The sequence below is a fragment of the Mus pahari genome, chromosome 5, assembly GCF_900095145.1.
Source record: "Mus pahari chromosome 5, PAHARI_EIJ_v1.1, whole genome shotgun sequence".
Lineage (NCBI taxonomy): Eukaryota > Metazoa > Chordata > Mammalia > Rodentia > Muridae > Mus > Mus pahari.
In genome coordinates, this window is record NC_034594.1 from 101,903,615 (window position 1) to 101,915,202 (window position 11,588).

An 11,588-nucleotide genomic window follows, 5' to 3' on the forward strand; every position below is an offset into this window, starting at 1 on the left:
GAGAGAGAGAGAGAGAGAGAGAGAGAGAGAGAGAGAGAGAGAGAGAGAGAGAGAGAATGTAACAATATCCACTTTAGTCTGAAGCTTAAAAATTACTCATAGGCCTAGAGGGTAAAGAGAGCCCACCGATGGTGGCTATTTTTAGGCAAGTAAGATCATAAGTAACTTCTTTATATCTTTCTCTGTTACAAAAAAGAAAAAGTTGTACACTAAGGACATGTTTCAGTTATAACAGGAAAAGCAATTAAAGCATTTGTATTTAGGGGAAAGAAAACCATGTTTATTGGCAAAAATCGATATGGCCTGAGCTATGGATGAAAGGTACTTGATGAATCTTGAGAAGTTCACACCCCTCAGACCTGGTGGCTATGAAGGCTGAGGAACCTGCCCAAGCTGGTTCTTGGGGTTCTGCTTTTGGGAACAGGTAGTGTGGGTGTAACTCAAAATTCTTAGAAGTGTTTAAGATTTACCAGGATAGAAACAGACCTTGGAGAGTTAAACAATTGAAAGCAAAGTTAACCTCCTTACTCTGAATTTTTCACTTATTTCTAAAGAAGGCAGGAGAGGCTGGGATGTAGCTCAGTTGGTAGAGTGCTTGAGTGGCATGCATGAGGCCCTGGAGTCCATCCTTAGCACCACATAAACGGCATAGTGGTACGCTTGTCATCCAGCACTCTGGAGATGGAGACAGGAGGATCGGAAGTTCAAGGTCAACCCATGAGAACATGTTTCAAAAAAAACCAAAAGTTGATCACAAATACATACTATAAAAGCTGTTACAAAACTGCAGTGATATGGTGTATGCATGTATAATGGCATATAATGTACATACCATGGTTTGTATTCTATACTGCAGTAGAACATGATTTGCCATGATTCATAGGGCACAGAAAAGAAGATGTATCCTATAATGCTGTCCATTAGGATTGGGAAGGTGTGTTCTGCCTCAGAATCCCAGGACTGTCACTTCCTGGCCTGTAGACTGGCGAGAATCCAGTGTCCTCATCTGTTACAGAGTTGTGGTAGTGAGGGATAAAAGAGTTGCTGTCATATGCTCTGTTCTTCATGGTCCTTGTTGCTAGGACAGAACACCTAACAGAGAGACTTAAGGGAGGAAGGGTTCCATTTGGCTCACAGTCAGCGTGGAGGTGGGCTGGGGTGGGGTGGAGTGGGGTGTCTATTACAGTTCATCGAGGCAGAGAAGGCAGGAGCAGGAGGCAGCTGTTCACACTGACCACAGTCGGGGAGAGAGAGCAGAAAGAGATGGATGCTGGTGCTCAGCTCGCACTCTCCTTTCCGTTCAGCCCAGGAGCCCAGCCCATGGGACGGTGCTTCCCACCTCAGCTTATGCTATCTAGAAATTTCTTCACAGACTTGCCCAGAGGCTGCTCTCCTGGGTGGTCCCAGCTCCCCTCTAGTTGGCAGGATTTGCCGTCACACTTGCTTGGAACAGAACTTGGAAAGTAAAGAGAACTCGGTATCAGGGTGGTTTTGTAGAACTCCCATGTGTTTCTCTTCTGGGATGGACTGATTCCAGAAAGCGCCACGCTCCCTGAGTCTCGTTTATAGTACGATTTTACTGATTTCCTTTGAAATGCAAATATTTGCCCTCATGCCCTTCCAACCACAGCTGATGCCTGTGTTCTCAACATAAGGCAAAGCAATAAAGAAACTTGGATTGAGAGCCAGATGAAAAGTCAGTTTGTAAAGAATGTGTATGTACATGTGTGATTTGGTGGGGAGACGCGGGTGCCAACAGAGGCCAGAGGCATGGATTCTCCCTGGACTAGAGTTACAGGTGATTGTGAGCTGCCACACACGAGAACCATGCTTGGATCCTCTGCAGGAGCAGCAAGTGCTCTTAACCACTGAGCCTTTCTCCCTCGGGAAGAAGGTCATGTTTAGCAGTATCACCCAGGCCTATGGCTTTGGATTCTTCATAAGCAGAGGGAAGAATGCTCGTGTTGAGAGTAGGGGTCTTGCCACAGATGCCGGGATGCACACCACTGCTGGGCAGCTCCCTGTAGTCATCCACAAGGAGCCTGGGGTCAGTTAGAATCACCTGCTTGTGGGTATGTGTTGAGCACAGAGTTCTTCTGCCTTCATGTTTAAGCAACCCAGGGTCTGGTGACAAGTTGCGTTACTTAGAGACATAGAAGGGTCAGACACGTGTTCTGGCAGTTGTGTCTGTAAGCGTGTGAGATCCTCAGCCACAAGCATGTAAGCTGCTGTTCTGCAAGTTGAGGGCTGCTTCTAGATGTAATGTGTTTTTCACACAGTCTCAAATTTGATTTAGTACCAAACTACAGTTGCATCATGGCACAGTAAGAATAGAAGGGGGTGTAGCTTAGTTACTATGTTTGCCTAGCATGTAGGGACTCTCTGGAGTCCATCCCCAGGAACACATAAGTTGTAGTGGTGATTGCCTCAGTTCTGGCAATGGAGAGATGGAGACAGGAGGAAGACAAATTCAAGGTCATCCTTGGCTGTATAGTGAGTGGCCTATATAGGGGACCATAGGAGACCCTGCTTCCAAAGGGGAAAAAAATAGACTTTTTCCTCCCTCTCTCACCATCCAAGCTAAGTGCTAAAAGAATCTTAGACACACACACACACACACACACACACACACACACAAATTACACATGTGTAATTTTTCTTCTTTCGTGATTTTTTAAAATCATCTTGCTTTTATTGTAATATTTATATAATAAGACCCACAAAATACTTTAGTCATTGTGTTGTAAGTGCCCGTGTGGGGACATAGACAAACTGAGTCTTCACAGAACAAATATCCCAAGAGTGGAATGTTAGTCACTCCAACCGTTTCCTGAAAATGCAAGTTTAAAACTATCATCTTAAAGTCTAGAGCCCCACAGTGATAAAAGAAAGGGTGATTAGCATGCACTGGCTCTCTTCCCACTGCCCTGTTAGTTCCAGTTCTAGTGCCCTCCCCTCTGCGCTCCTCAAAAAGGAGGGAAAAAAAAGCCGAAAAACAGCTAGCAGCCAGCCCTTGCTTTGTCTCTCGTTGGCCATTGCATTTATTCAGTAATTTCCTCTTTAGCTAACTGTAGCCATGGCTCTTGCCTCTGGGCACGTGTTCAAAAACACAGAAATGGAATAAGAGATTGGCTGGCCTGACTGAGCACAGCTCCCCCGTCAGAGCCCTGTTAGCCCCTCCTCCCATGGCCCCCCTTAGGCCTCCGCCTTAGAGCTGAGCTGGTGACCCGGTAGCTTCTGTGTAGCCAGTGTATCTCCACAGAGCGCATTTGCAGCACCACCTCTCTTCCTCTTCATAAAGATGAGAACAGAGCCGGGGTGTCTCATTCCGAGCAGGTCACCTCTGGTGGGTTGAAAAGGTCTCTGCAGGCTGCCAAATGGCTCTCTCAGTAGTAAAATATATCCTCAGCACCACATAAAAATGCCTGGGACAGCAGCACTCACTCACCGTCCCAGCCTCAGGGAGGTGGAGATGGGCAGATTAATGGAGCTCACTGGCCAGACTGTCAGCCAAAGCAGCAGCTCAAGTTCAATGGTAGACACTGTGTTGGGGTGAGGGGGGTGGAGCTAAAGAAACAGCTCAGTGCTTAAAAGCACATGCTGCTCTTCAGTTTCCAGCACCCATGACAGGCAAGTCACAGCTTCCTACATCCTCATTTCTTGGGAGTCTGATGCCCTCTTCAGGCCTCATGCAGGCACACACATATACAGATAAAATAAATGTTTTAGAAAATCATAAGGTGGAAATTGACTGAAGAAGACACCTGAACTCTGGCTCCCACATGCGTATAGTGACACTTGTGTATAAATCCCACCCCTCCAACACACATACACACACACACACACACACACACACACACACACGGGACTTCTGGCCTGACTCTGTAAATGGCAAAGCATTCCTTAGCGCTTAGAAACCCAGAGCAAAGCAAAAGAGAAGTTTTCTTAAGCGTAAGTCCGTGTAAGCACCTGAAGGTAAATGGTCATGACTGAAGTCTCAGAATGTGGTTTGCACTGAATGGCCAGTCTCAGTTACTGGGAGAGTTCACCTCTCTGTTATTTATGCTGGTTCTCTTTGAGTCAGACTAAACCAGGGCTGCTTCCTTTCTTATCAGCCATGTGTGACCTTCACTGAGCCATCACCCGACAAGCTGAAATTTATCTGAACAAGATGGGAGGTAGAGTATATGAGGGTTGCTGTTTAATCAAGAGAGAATTGTCTTCCGATCAGATAGCCCCCTCCTGGCGAAACATAACTTGAAAATCATACAGGGCTGGGACCATGACTCCACTTGTTAAAATGATAGCCACAGGGAAATCTGAAGTCAATTCCCAGAACCCACTTAGAAAGCCAGGCATGAGGACACAGGCCTGAAACCCAGCAGAGAGAGGAAACTTGCTCGGCTCCCTGCCTGGCAGTCTAAGGAGTCGGTGAACCTAGTGAGGACCCTAGTGAGGGATCCTGTCTCAAAAACAAAGTAGACAGCACATGGAGAGTGGCACCTGAGATGTCCCCTGACCTCCGCACACATGCACACACACACACACACACACACACACACACACACACACACACTATTTCAAAACCTATATAGTCACAAAATACAAATGTTCTTGGCTCCTGTGGTAAAGCTTCCCACTTGGGTATATGGTGAAGTTGTAGAACCCATAGGTAGGGTGGACCAGAGGAAAACTCCTTTTCTTCTTCTAGAATAGTCTGCCCTAGACACATCCCAGCTTTGAAGGAATTGCTTTTAGAGAGCTTTGTACCCCAGAGACCCTCACTGTTTATTTGGTCTTCAGTCCACACATCTGTCCAATATAGTCCCAGTGGCAGTCATACCTGGTTATTGGTTAGAGGTGCTTAAGGAGACATTCTTGTTGCTGGGTGGTGGCGACTCACTCCTTTAATCCTAGCACTCTGGAAGCAGAGGCAGGCAGGTCTCTGTGCGTTCAAGGTCAGCCTGGTCTACAGAGCAAGTTCTAGGACAGCCAGGGCTACATAGTGAAACCCTGTACCAAAATGCAGTATGTGGCTGTTGTGTAGGCAGCCTAGCCTGTACTCACCAAGCCAAGATGGCTAGGGTGTCATCAAGCTAGAACCTCAAGGGACAGCTGTTGTTTATATGATCTTTATTTGACTATGACTGTGTAGTCCATGACTGTGCATCTTGTGTGTGTGTGTGTGTGTGTGTGTGTGTGTGTGTGTGTGTGTATGTATGTATGTGTGTGTGTAAGCCAAAGGTTGATGTTTGTTATTTTCAGTCACTTTTCTTCTTAGTTTCTCTCTCTCCCTCTCCCTCTCCCTCTCCCTCTCCCTCTCCCTCTCCCTCTCCCCCCCCTCCCTATCTATCTACTTTGAGGCAGGGTCTCTCAGTGAACCTTGACTTTATCTTTTTCTGCTAGCCTGACTGGCCAGAGAGTCCCTGGGATCCGCCTGACTCCCCACCAATGCTAGGATTACAAATGCACTCCACTTAATATTTTCAGACAGTCTCTCACTGAACCTGGACCGCAGAGATTGGGCTGTGCTGGCCTCCCCCTCCCCCAGCTCAGCCTTCCCCTGCCCCTGTACATCTTTTCTCAGAGAATGAGCCCCGTGGAGGTGAGATTGTAGATGAGGTTGCTTGGTTCCCCCCCCCCCAGAGGAGACAGAGATAAACACAGCTGGGATTAGCATAACTGTGAGCTCCTGGATGGGGTGGGATCGAATGATATCCAGTGGCCAGTGCTGGCCTGTGTTGTTTGCAATGACTCTGCTGTTCTGTGCCCGCTAACCACTCACAGCCCTGTCTTTTGCTTTCCACATCAGCTCATACCCCAGACAACAGCTTTCTGGGCTTCGTGGTCGAGCAGCACCTGAACTCCAGCGACATCCACCACATTAACGAGATCAAAAGGCAGAACCAGTCCCTTGTGTATGGCAAAGTGGATAGTTTCTGGAAGGTGAGTCAGCCCGCCTGCGTGTCGAGCTCTCTGAAAGGAAGCTTGTGAGGTAATTTAATTTTGCTTTGATCCAGGGAGTAATCAAACCAAGTGGCCAGGGCTTATGCCCACTAGACATTAACAGAAGTGTTCAGGAGAGCGGTTGCTCTAGCTGGCCCGCATCTTAACCGAGGCTGGGGTTGCTTGTCCCTCCTTACAGCAACTCGACCCCGAATGTTTGACTTCTTTGCATGTTAGAGACATGGGCTAGGGAATGACTCGGGGTAATGTGCTCTTTGACCAAGCATAAAGACTCGAACTCAGATCTCTAGCACCACATAAAAAGCTGGGCACAGTGGCACATGCTTGCAACCCCAGCAGTGCTAGGTGGATGCAAAGGCAGAGGATCCCTAGGGGACACTGGTCAGCCAGTCTAGCTGAATCTGCAAGTTCAGTATGAAACATACCTTAAAAATCCCTGTGGAGCATGGTTTAGAAGGTTACCAATCTCTTTATATATAATGTATCAGCCACAGAGAGCCAATCTTATAATCTTAAAAGGCATTTGGAGGACAGACATCCCCATGACCTTCAAGCATACCACTTCCTAAATGTCCAGTAAAACCCTTCTTGGGAGAATCAAAGCTGTGATCTCATGCTTTGTGTCTGCCCCATGAAGGAAGTTAGAACTGACCCCTGAGGGCGTCTGTGACATGCCCAGCTAGGAGGTCTAGACGGTTTTTCCCCGATGTAGTATTCAGAAAGCGAGATGCTGCCCACCCTTTAGCTCTGCAATACTGACTATATCAAGAGAGCAAGGAAGCTGGTACAGTTCTTTCCATGTGTATTCATTTCTTTGTGTGTGAGTGAATGACATATGCATGCATGTGTGTGAGTGAATGACATATGCATGCATGTGTGTAAGTGAATGATATATGCATGCATGTGGAGGTCAGAGGACATCTTGCAGAAACAGCCAGTTCTCTCCTTCCACCATGTAAGTTCTAGGTTCTCAAGATCAAACTCAGGTTGCCAGGCTTTTGTCAAGTTCCTTCATGGACTAAGCCATCTTGCTGGTCCCACTGGCTATTATAGACACTGATTTATTCCCAGATAATGCTCTTAATTATAGACAGCTAAATTCTGTACACTATCTCAACTAGGGATGGCGTCCAGAGGGCAACCTGGCAGTGTCTCCAGATACTTTTGATTGTCATGTCTGGGTGATAGGAGTGCTGTCCAATGAGTGCAGGTTAGGGATATTGTGAGCATCCTATAGTGCTCGGGAAGGCTCCCCAGCATAATTATCTGGCATCCATTGACAGTGATCCCCAAGACTGGGGATCCCTGCAGTCATAAAATAAAGGGTTATTCCTTATGTATTATCACAAGTTGAATATTCATAACTAAAAGTTTTGAAATCCAAAATACTCAGTGCCTTCGTCATGCTGGGAGATGGTGGGGTGTGGCAGGCGGCCGTCCAAACTCAGAACTGCAGGAAATGACTCTCACCCTATGTGCATAGAGTATGTTGGGAGGTGAATGTGAATTTCCCCCATGGGCTCATGTGCTGTATTGATACCAAGCTGATGGTACTATTTTGGGAAATTTTGTCACCTTTAGGTAGTGGGGCCTCCGGTAAGTAGTGGAGGGCCTTGAGAATCTGTAGACCTGTTCTACTTCCTGTTCATAATTTCTGCTTTCTGACTAGACACTACATAGCCTAAGTCAGTCTGATAATATTTAGTGTATATATATATATATATATATATATATATATATATATATATATATATATCCCAGGCTGACCACAGACTTTTTAATGGTCCTACTACCTCTACCTCCCAAATTGCTGGGATTATGGATGTTGAGGTAAGGACCTTCTGAGAGCCACCATGATCAGTTATTTTGAAACAGGGTCTTTCCATATTATCCAGGCTGACCTTCTGCCTCAATCTCCTTGGTACAGGAATTCAAACCACATACCCAGCCCTTGGCTCATTTTGTTCACAGGGTTCCTCAGTAGGGTTTCTGTGATGATCACATGAATTAATAAATGTAAGTTGTGTAGTGCAGCTCACACCACAACTAAGTATTGCTATTATTGATAGCTTTATTGGACCAGTGAAAAACTGCATGGTTCCCCGTGCAAGAATGGTCAAGCCTGTGAGCGTCTGGTAAATACAAGCAGCCTGCAAGATACTCAGCTGCCCATTTTTAAACTGTGTCAACAGTTGGTGCGCCCTAGCCCATCCTATTATGTTATTGGAAAACAGCCATGCCTACTCTTTGTCTGTGGACGCTTTGTACTAAAATGGTAGCGTTGTAGCAAAGGCAAGCTGACCTACAGAGAAAACAGTATTTACTGGCTGCCCTTTCTTTCCTGGGCCTCTCTGCTCTCCTCTGAACTCTACGATGTCCTGGGCAAACCCAGTCTCCCTCAGTGAATGCGTTTTCTCCGCCTTTCCATCTCCTTAGCCACCCCCTCCCTCTCCTCTCTTCTCCTCTCCTGTTCTCTCTCCCCTCTCCCCATTCCCACCTCTCTCTGAACACATGGATAGAAAGAGGGAGCATGCGTATACGTGTGTGAAGGCCAGAAGACAACCTTAGCTGTCATTCCTTAAGCACACCTCAATTTTTTAAGGCAGAGTCTCACACCAATTCCACTAGGCTGTCTGTCTACTCAGCAAGCCCCAGAAATCTATCTCTACCCCCCCAGGACCGGCGTGTGTACAAGGGTGTCACTGTGCACAGCTTTTTTTACACAGGTTCTGGGTGGTCAACTCAGGTTACCATGCTTCCAGGGAAAAGATTTTATTGACTGAGTTATTTCTTGAGAACTCATTTTGGGGCTCTTCCTTATGGCGGTGAATAACTTGTTTGTGGAGAAGTGAAGCAAGACGTCAGTAAAATTCAGCTCGCTCTGAAGAACAATCTCCATGCGCAAAGACTGGCTCCTTGTCTAGGCTTTGGTGAAATGACTTATACATTTGTGCTAGTTTGGTTTCTGTTGTTGTGATAAAAACACTGGCAAAAAGCAACCTGAAGAAGGAAAGGATCTATTTGACCTATGTATGGCTCTGTCACTGAGGGAAGCCAAGGCAGACCTGAAACAGAGATGGTGGAGGAATGCCGCTTCCTCTCTGGCTTGCTTGCTCCCTCTGGCTTGTTCAGCATCCTCACTCCTACAACTCATGTCTACCTACATAGGGATGGTGCTGCCTACAGTGGGCTGGGTCCTCCTACATGATAGCAGTTAAGAAAATGTCTCACAGATGTAGCCACCAGGAAATTTGATGGAGACAAATCTTTTCTTCCCAGTAGTATTGAGGTTTGTATCAAGCTGGCTTTGGCCAGTGGGGGGATGTAGACAACTCAGTGGTAACTGCTCCGGATTAAATTCTCAGCACATGCTAGACTCATGTTCCATCTCCAGCATTATGACAGTTTGTGAGCATGTTTCCACTTCCTAGAGCCCTTCATAGCTGTGATTGAAGGTGGTGCCTGCTGATGTCTTTTTGTTTTGGTCATCCTTAATAATGATGGATCCACATGGCCAGTCTGTTCAGATGGCAGAGCCAAAGTCAGGGCTGTGCCCTCCTCCTCCCTTGACTCCACTCTTTGTTGTCCCTTTCATGTACAAAGCAGTGTTCCAAAGCGTATGTGACAATCAGCCTGTGTACCCTGAGCATCTAGCAGGAGCCCTGGGGCTAATATTAGCATAGCAGATAAACTACTGCTCCTGGCCACTTACCTCCCTGGTGGCCAAATCATCAATAGTCCTACAGCTCTTCTGGGTGAATAACTCTCCATAGGAGTCATTCAAATCATTTTCTCTTTCGGATCACAGGGCCTGTCTTGCTACAGCCATATTCTGACTGGCAACAAGCAAAGAAAACCTATGTCTCTTGAATGTGGAAAACTTCTTATCTAGACCTCTGAGGTTATAGCTGAAGTGCACACATTCAGCTCTAACCATTAACATGTCCTTTCCCTTCAGCCCGCCCCCCCTATATGTGCACACAAGCATGTACACACACACACACACACACACACACACACACACACACACACTCTTCCCTAATTCATTCTTAATATATAACAGCCAGGGTGTCTTCTTCAACTGTAGAATAGGGAGTTTGGGAGATGGGACAATTGTTAAAGAGCTTACTGTACATGCTTAAGGATCTGAGTTCAGATCCCCAGTGCCCATGTAAAAGATGTGCAAGGTGGAACACAGCTGTAATCTCAGCACTGTAAAGGCAGAAAGGGAGAACCCTGGGGCTCACAGCTTAACTAGTCTAACCAAACTGGTGAGCTTCAGGTTCAGCCTCATGTAACCCAGGCTGGTCTTCAACTTTCTATGTACCCAAGGATGACCTTGAACATACGATCCTTCTGCCTCCACTTCCTGAATGCTGAGATGACAATATTTCACTACCATACTACATATATCAGTACTGGAGATGAAACGCAGGGCTTCCTGCATACTACGCAAACAAGTACTGTGCCACCTGAGCCACATGGTGGTGTCCCGCGATGTATAATTATTAGCTGTGTTCTTTGGAACTCTTGCAGTACAGTTCACTATGAGCTATCAAAGACCAGCCACACTGTACATAGCCCACCCTCCCAGAAACACCCTGGCATTCTGCAGTGATGATTGCAATATTTCAAAACAGTGGAAACATTGCTTTAAACAGCCAGAAATAAATTTGGAAAGAGGAAAGAAGTCTGGGTGACCTCTGAGTGGGGGATAGAGTCCCATCCAAAGGGCTATGTAATTATCTGGCTTGCTAATTGGGTCGACTCTGGCCTCATTGAAATGCAGGCAGAATTGGGAACTGGAGTCATTTGGAGAAATTCCATTTGATTTCATAGTAGGGATTAACTGCTTTTAATGTGTGGTTTTAATGAACCACCAAAGACCATTATAATTAGAGAATAGACTGAAATTCTTGAAAAGAATGCTTTTTTTTTGTAAGTAGGTTAACCCTGTGACCATACTTCCTTCTCACCAGATAACAGAGATAAATGAGGTAAATCGACAGCCACCTTGTGTCAACCCAATCATATGTATTGAGATAATAGGAATTGATTGTGTTGACTGTATTGAAGTCTGATGTTATCATAGCTCTTTTTAAAACAAAGATTTATTTTATTACTTTTCAAATTATATGTCAGTATATGTATTTATGTGTGGGTATGTGCACATGAAGCCAGAAGAGAATATTAGATCCCCTGGAACTCCAGTTAAGGTGGCTGTGAACCACCTAATATGGTTGTGCTGGCTAGTTTTATGTCAACTTGACACAAGGTATAATTATCTGAAGGGTGGGAACCTCAACTAAGAAACTATAAATGATGTCATCCTTGGCTGATGGTCCTGAGTTCTGTAAGAAAGCAGGCTGAGCAAGCTATGGGGAACAAGCCAGTAAGCAGCATCCCTCCATGGCCTCCGCATCCCTCCATGTCCTCTGCATCCCTCCATGTCCTCTGCATCCCTCCATGGCCTCCGCATCCCTCCATGTCCTCTGCATCCCTCCATGGCCTCCGCATCCCTCCATGTCCTCTGCATCCCTCCATGGCCTCCGCATCCCTCCATGTCCTCCGCATCCCTCCATGTCCTCCGCATCCCTCCATGGCCTCCGCATCCCTCCATG

General features: G+C 46.3%; 1 protein-coding gene across 6 annotated transcripts in view; it reads left to right on the forward strand.

Annotated features, from left to right (window-relative positions):
• Mgat5 (alpha-1,6-mannosylglycoprotein 6-beta-N-acetylglucosaminyltransferase) overlaps positions 1-11,588 on the forward strand; it is a 277,034-nt gene that overhangs the window by 200,343 nt on the left and 65,103 nt on the right. For all 6 annotated transcript variants that reach the window (XM_021197508.2, XM_029538621.1, XM_029538622.1 and 3 more), the window contains one exon: positions 5,813-5,946. In XM_021197508.2, coding sequence (XP_021053167.1) covers positions 5,813-5,946 — 134 coding nt within the window. The remainder of the gene's footprint in view (positions 1-5,812; positions 5,947-11,588) is intronic.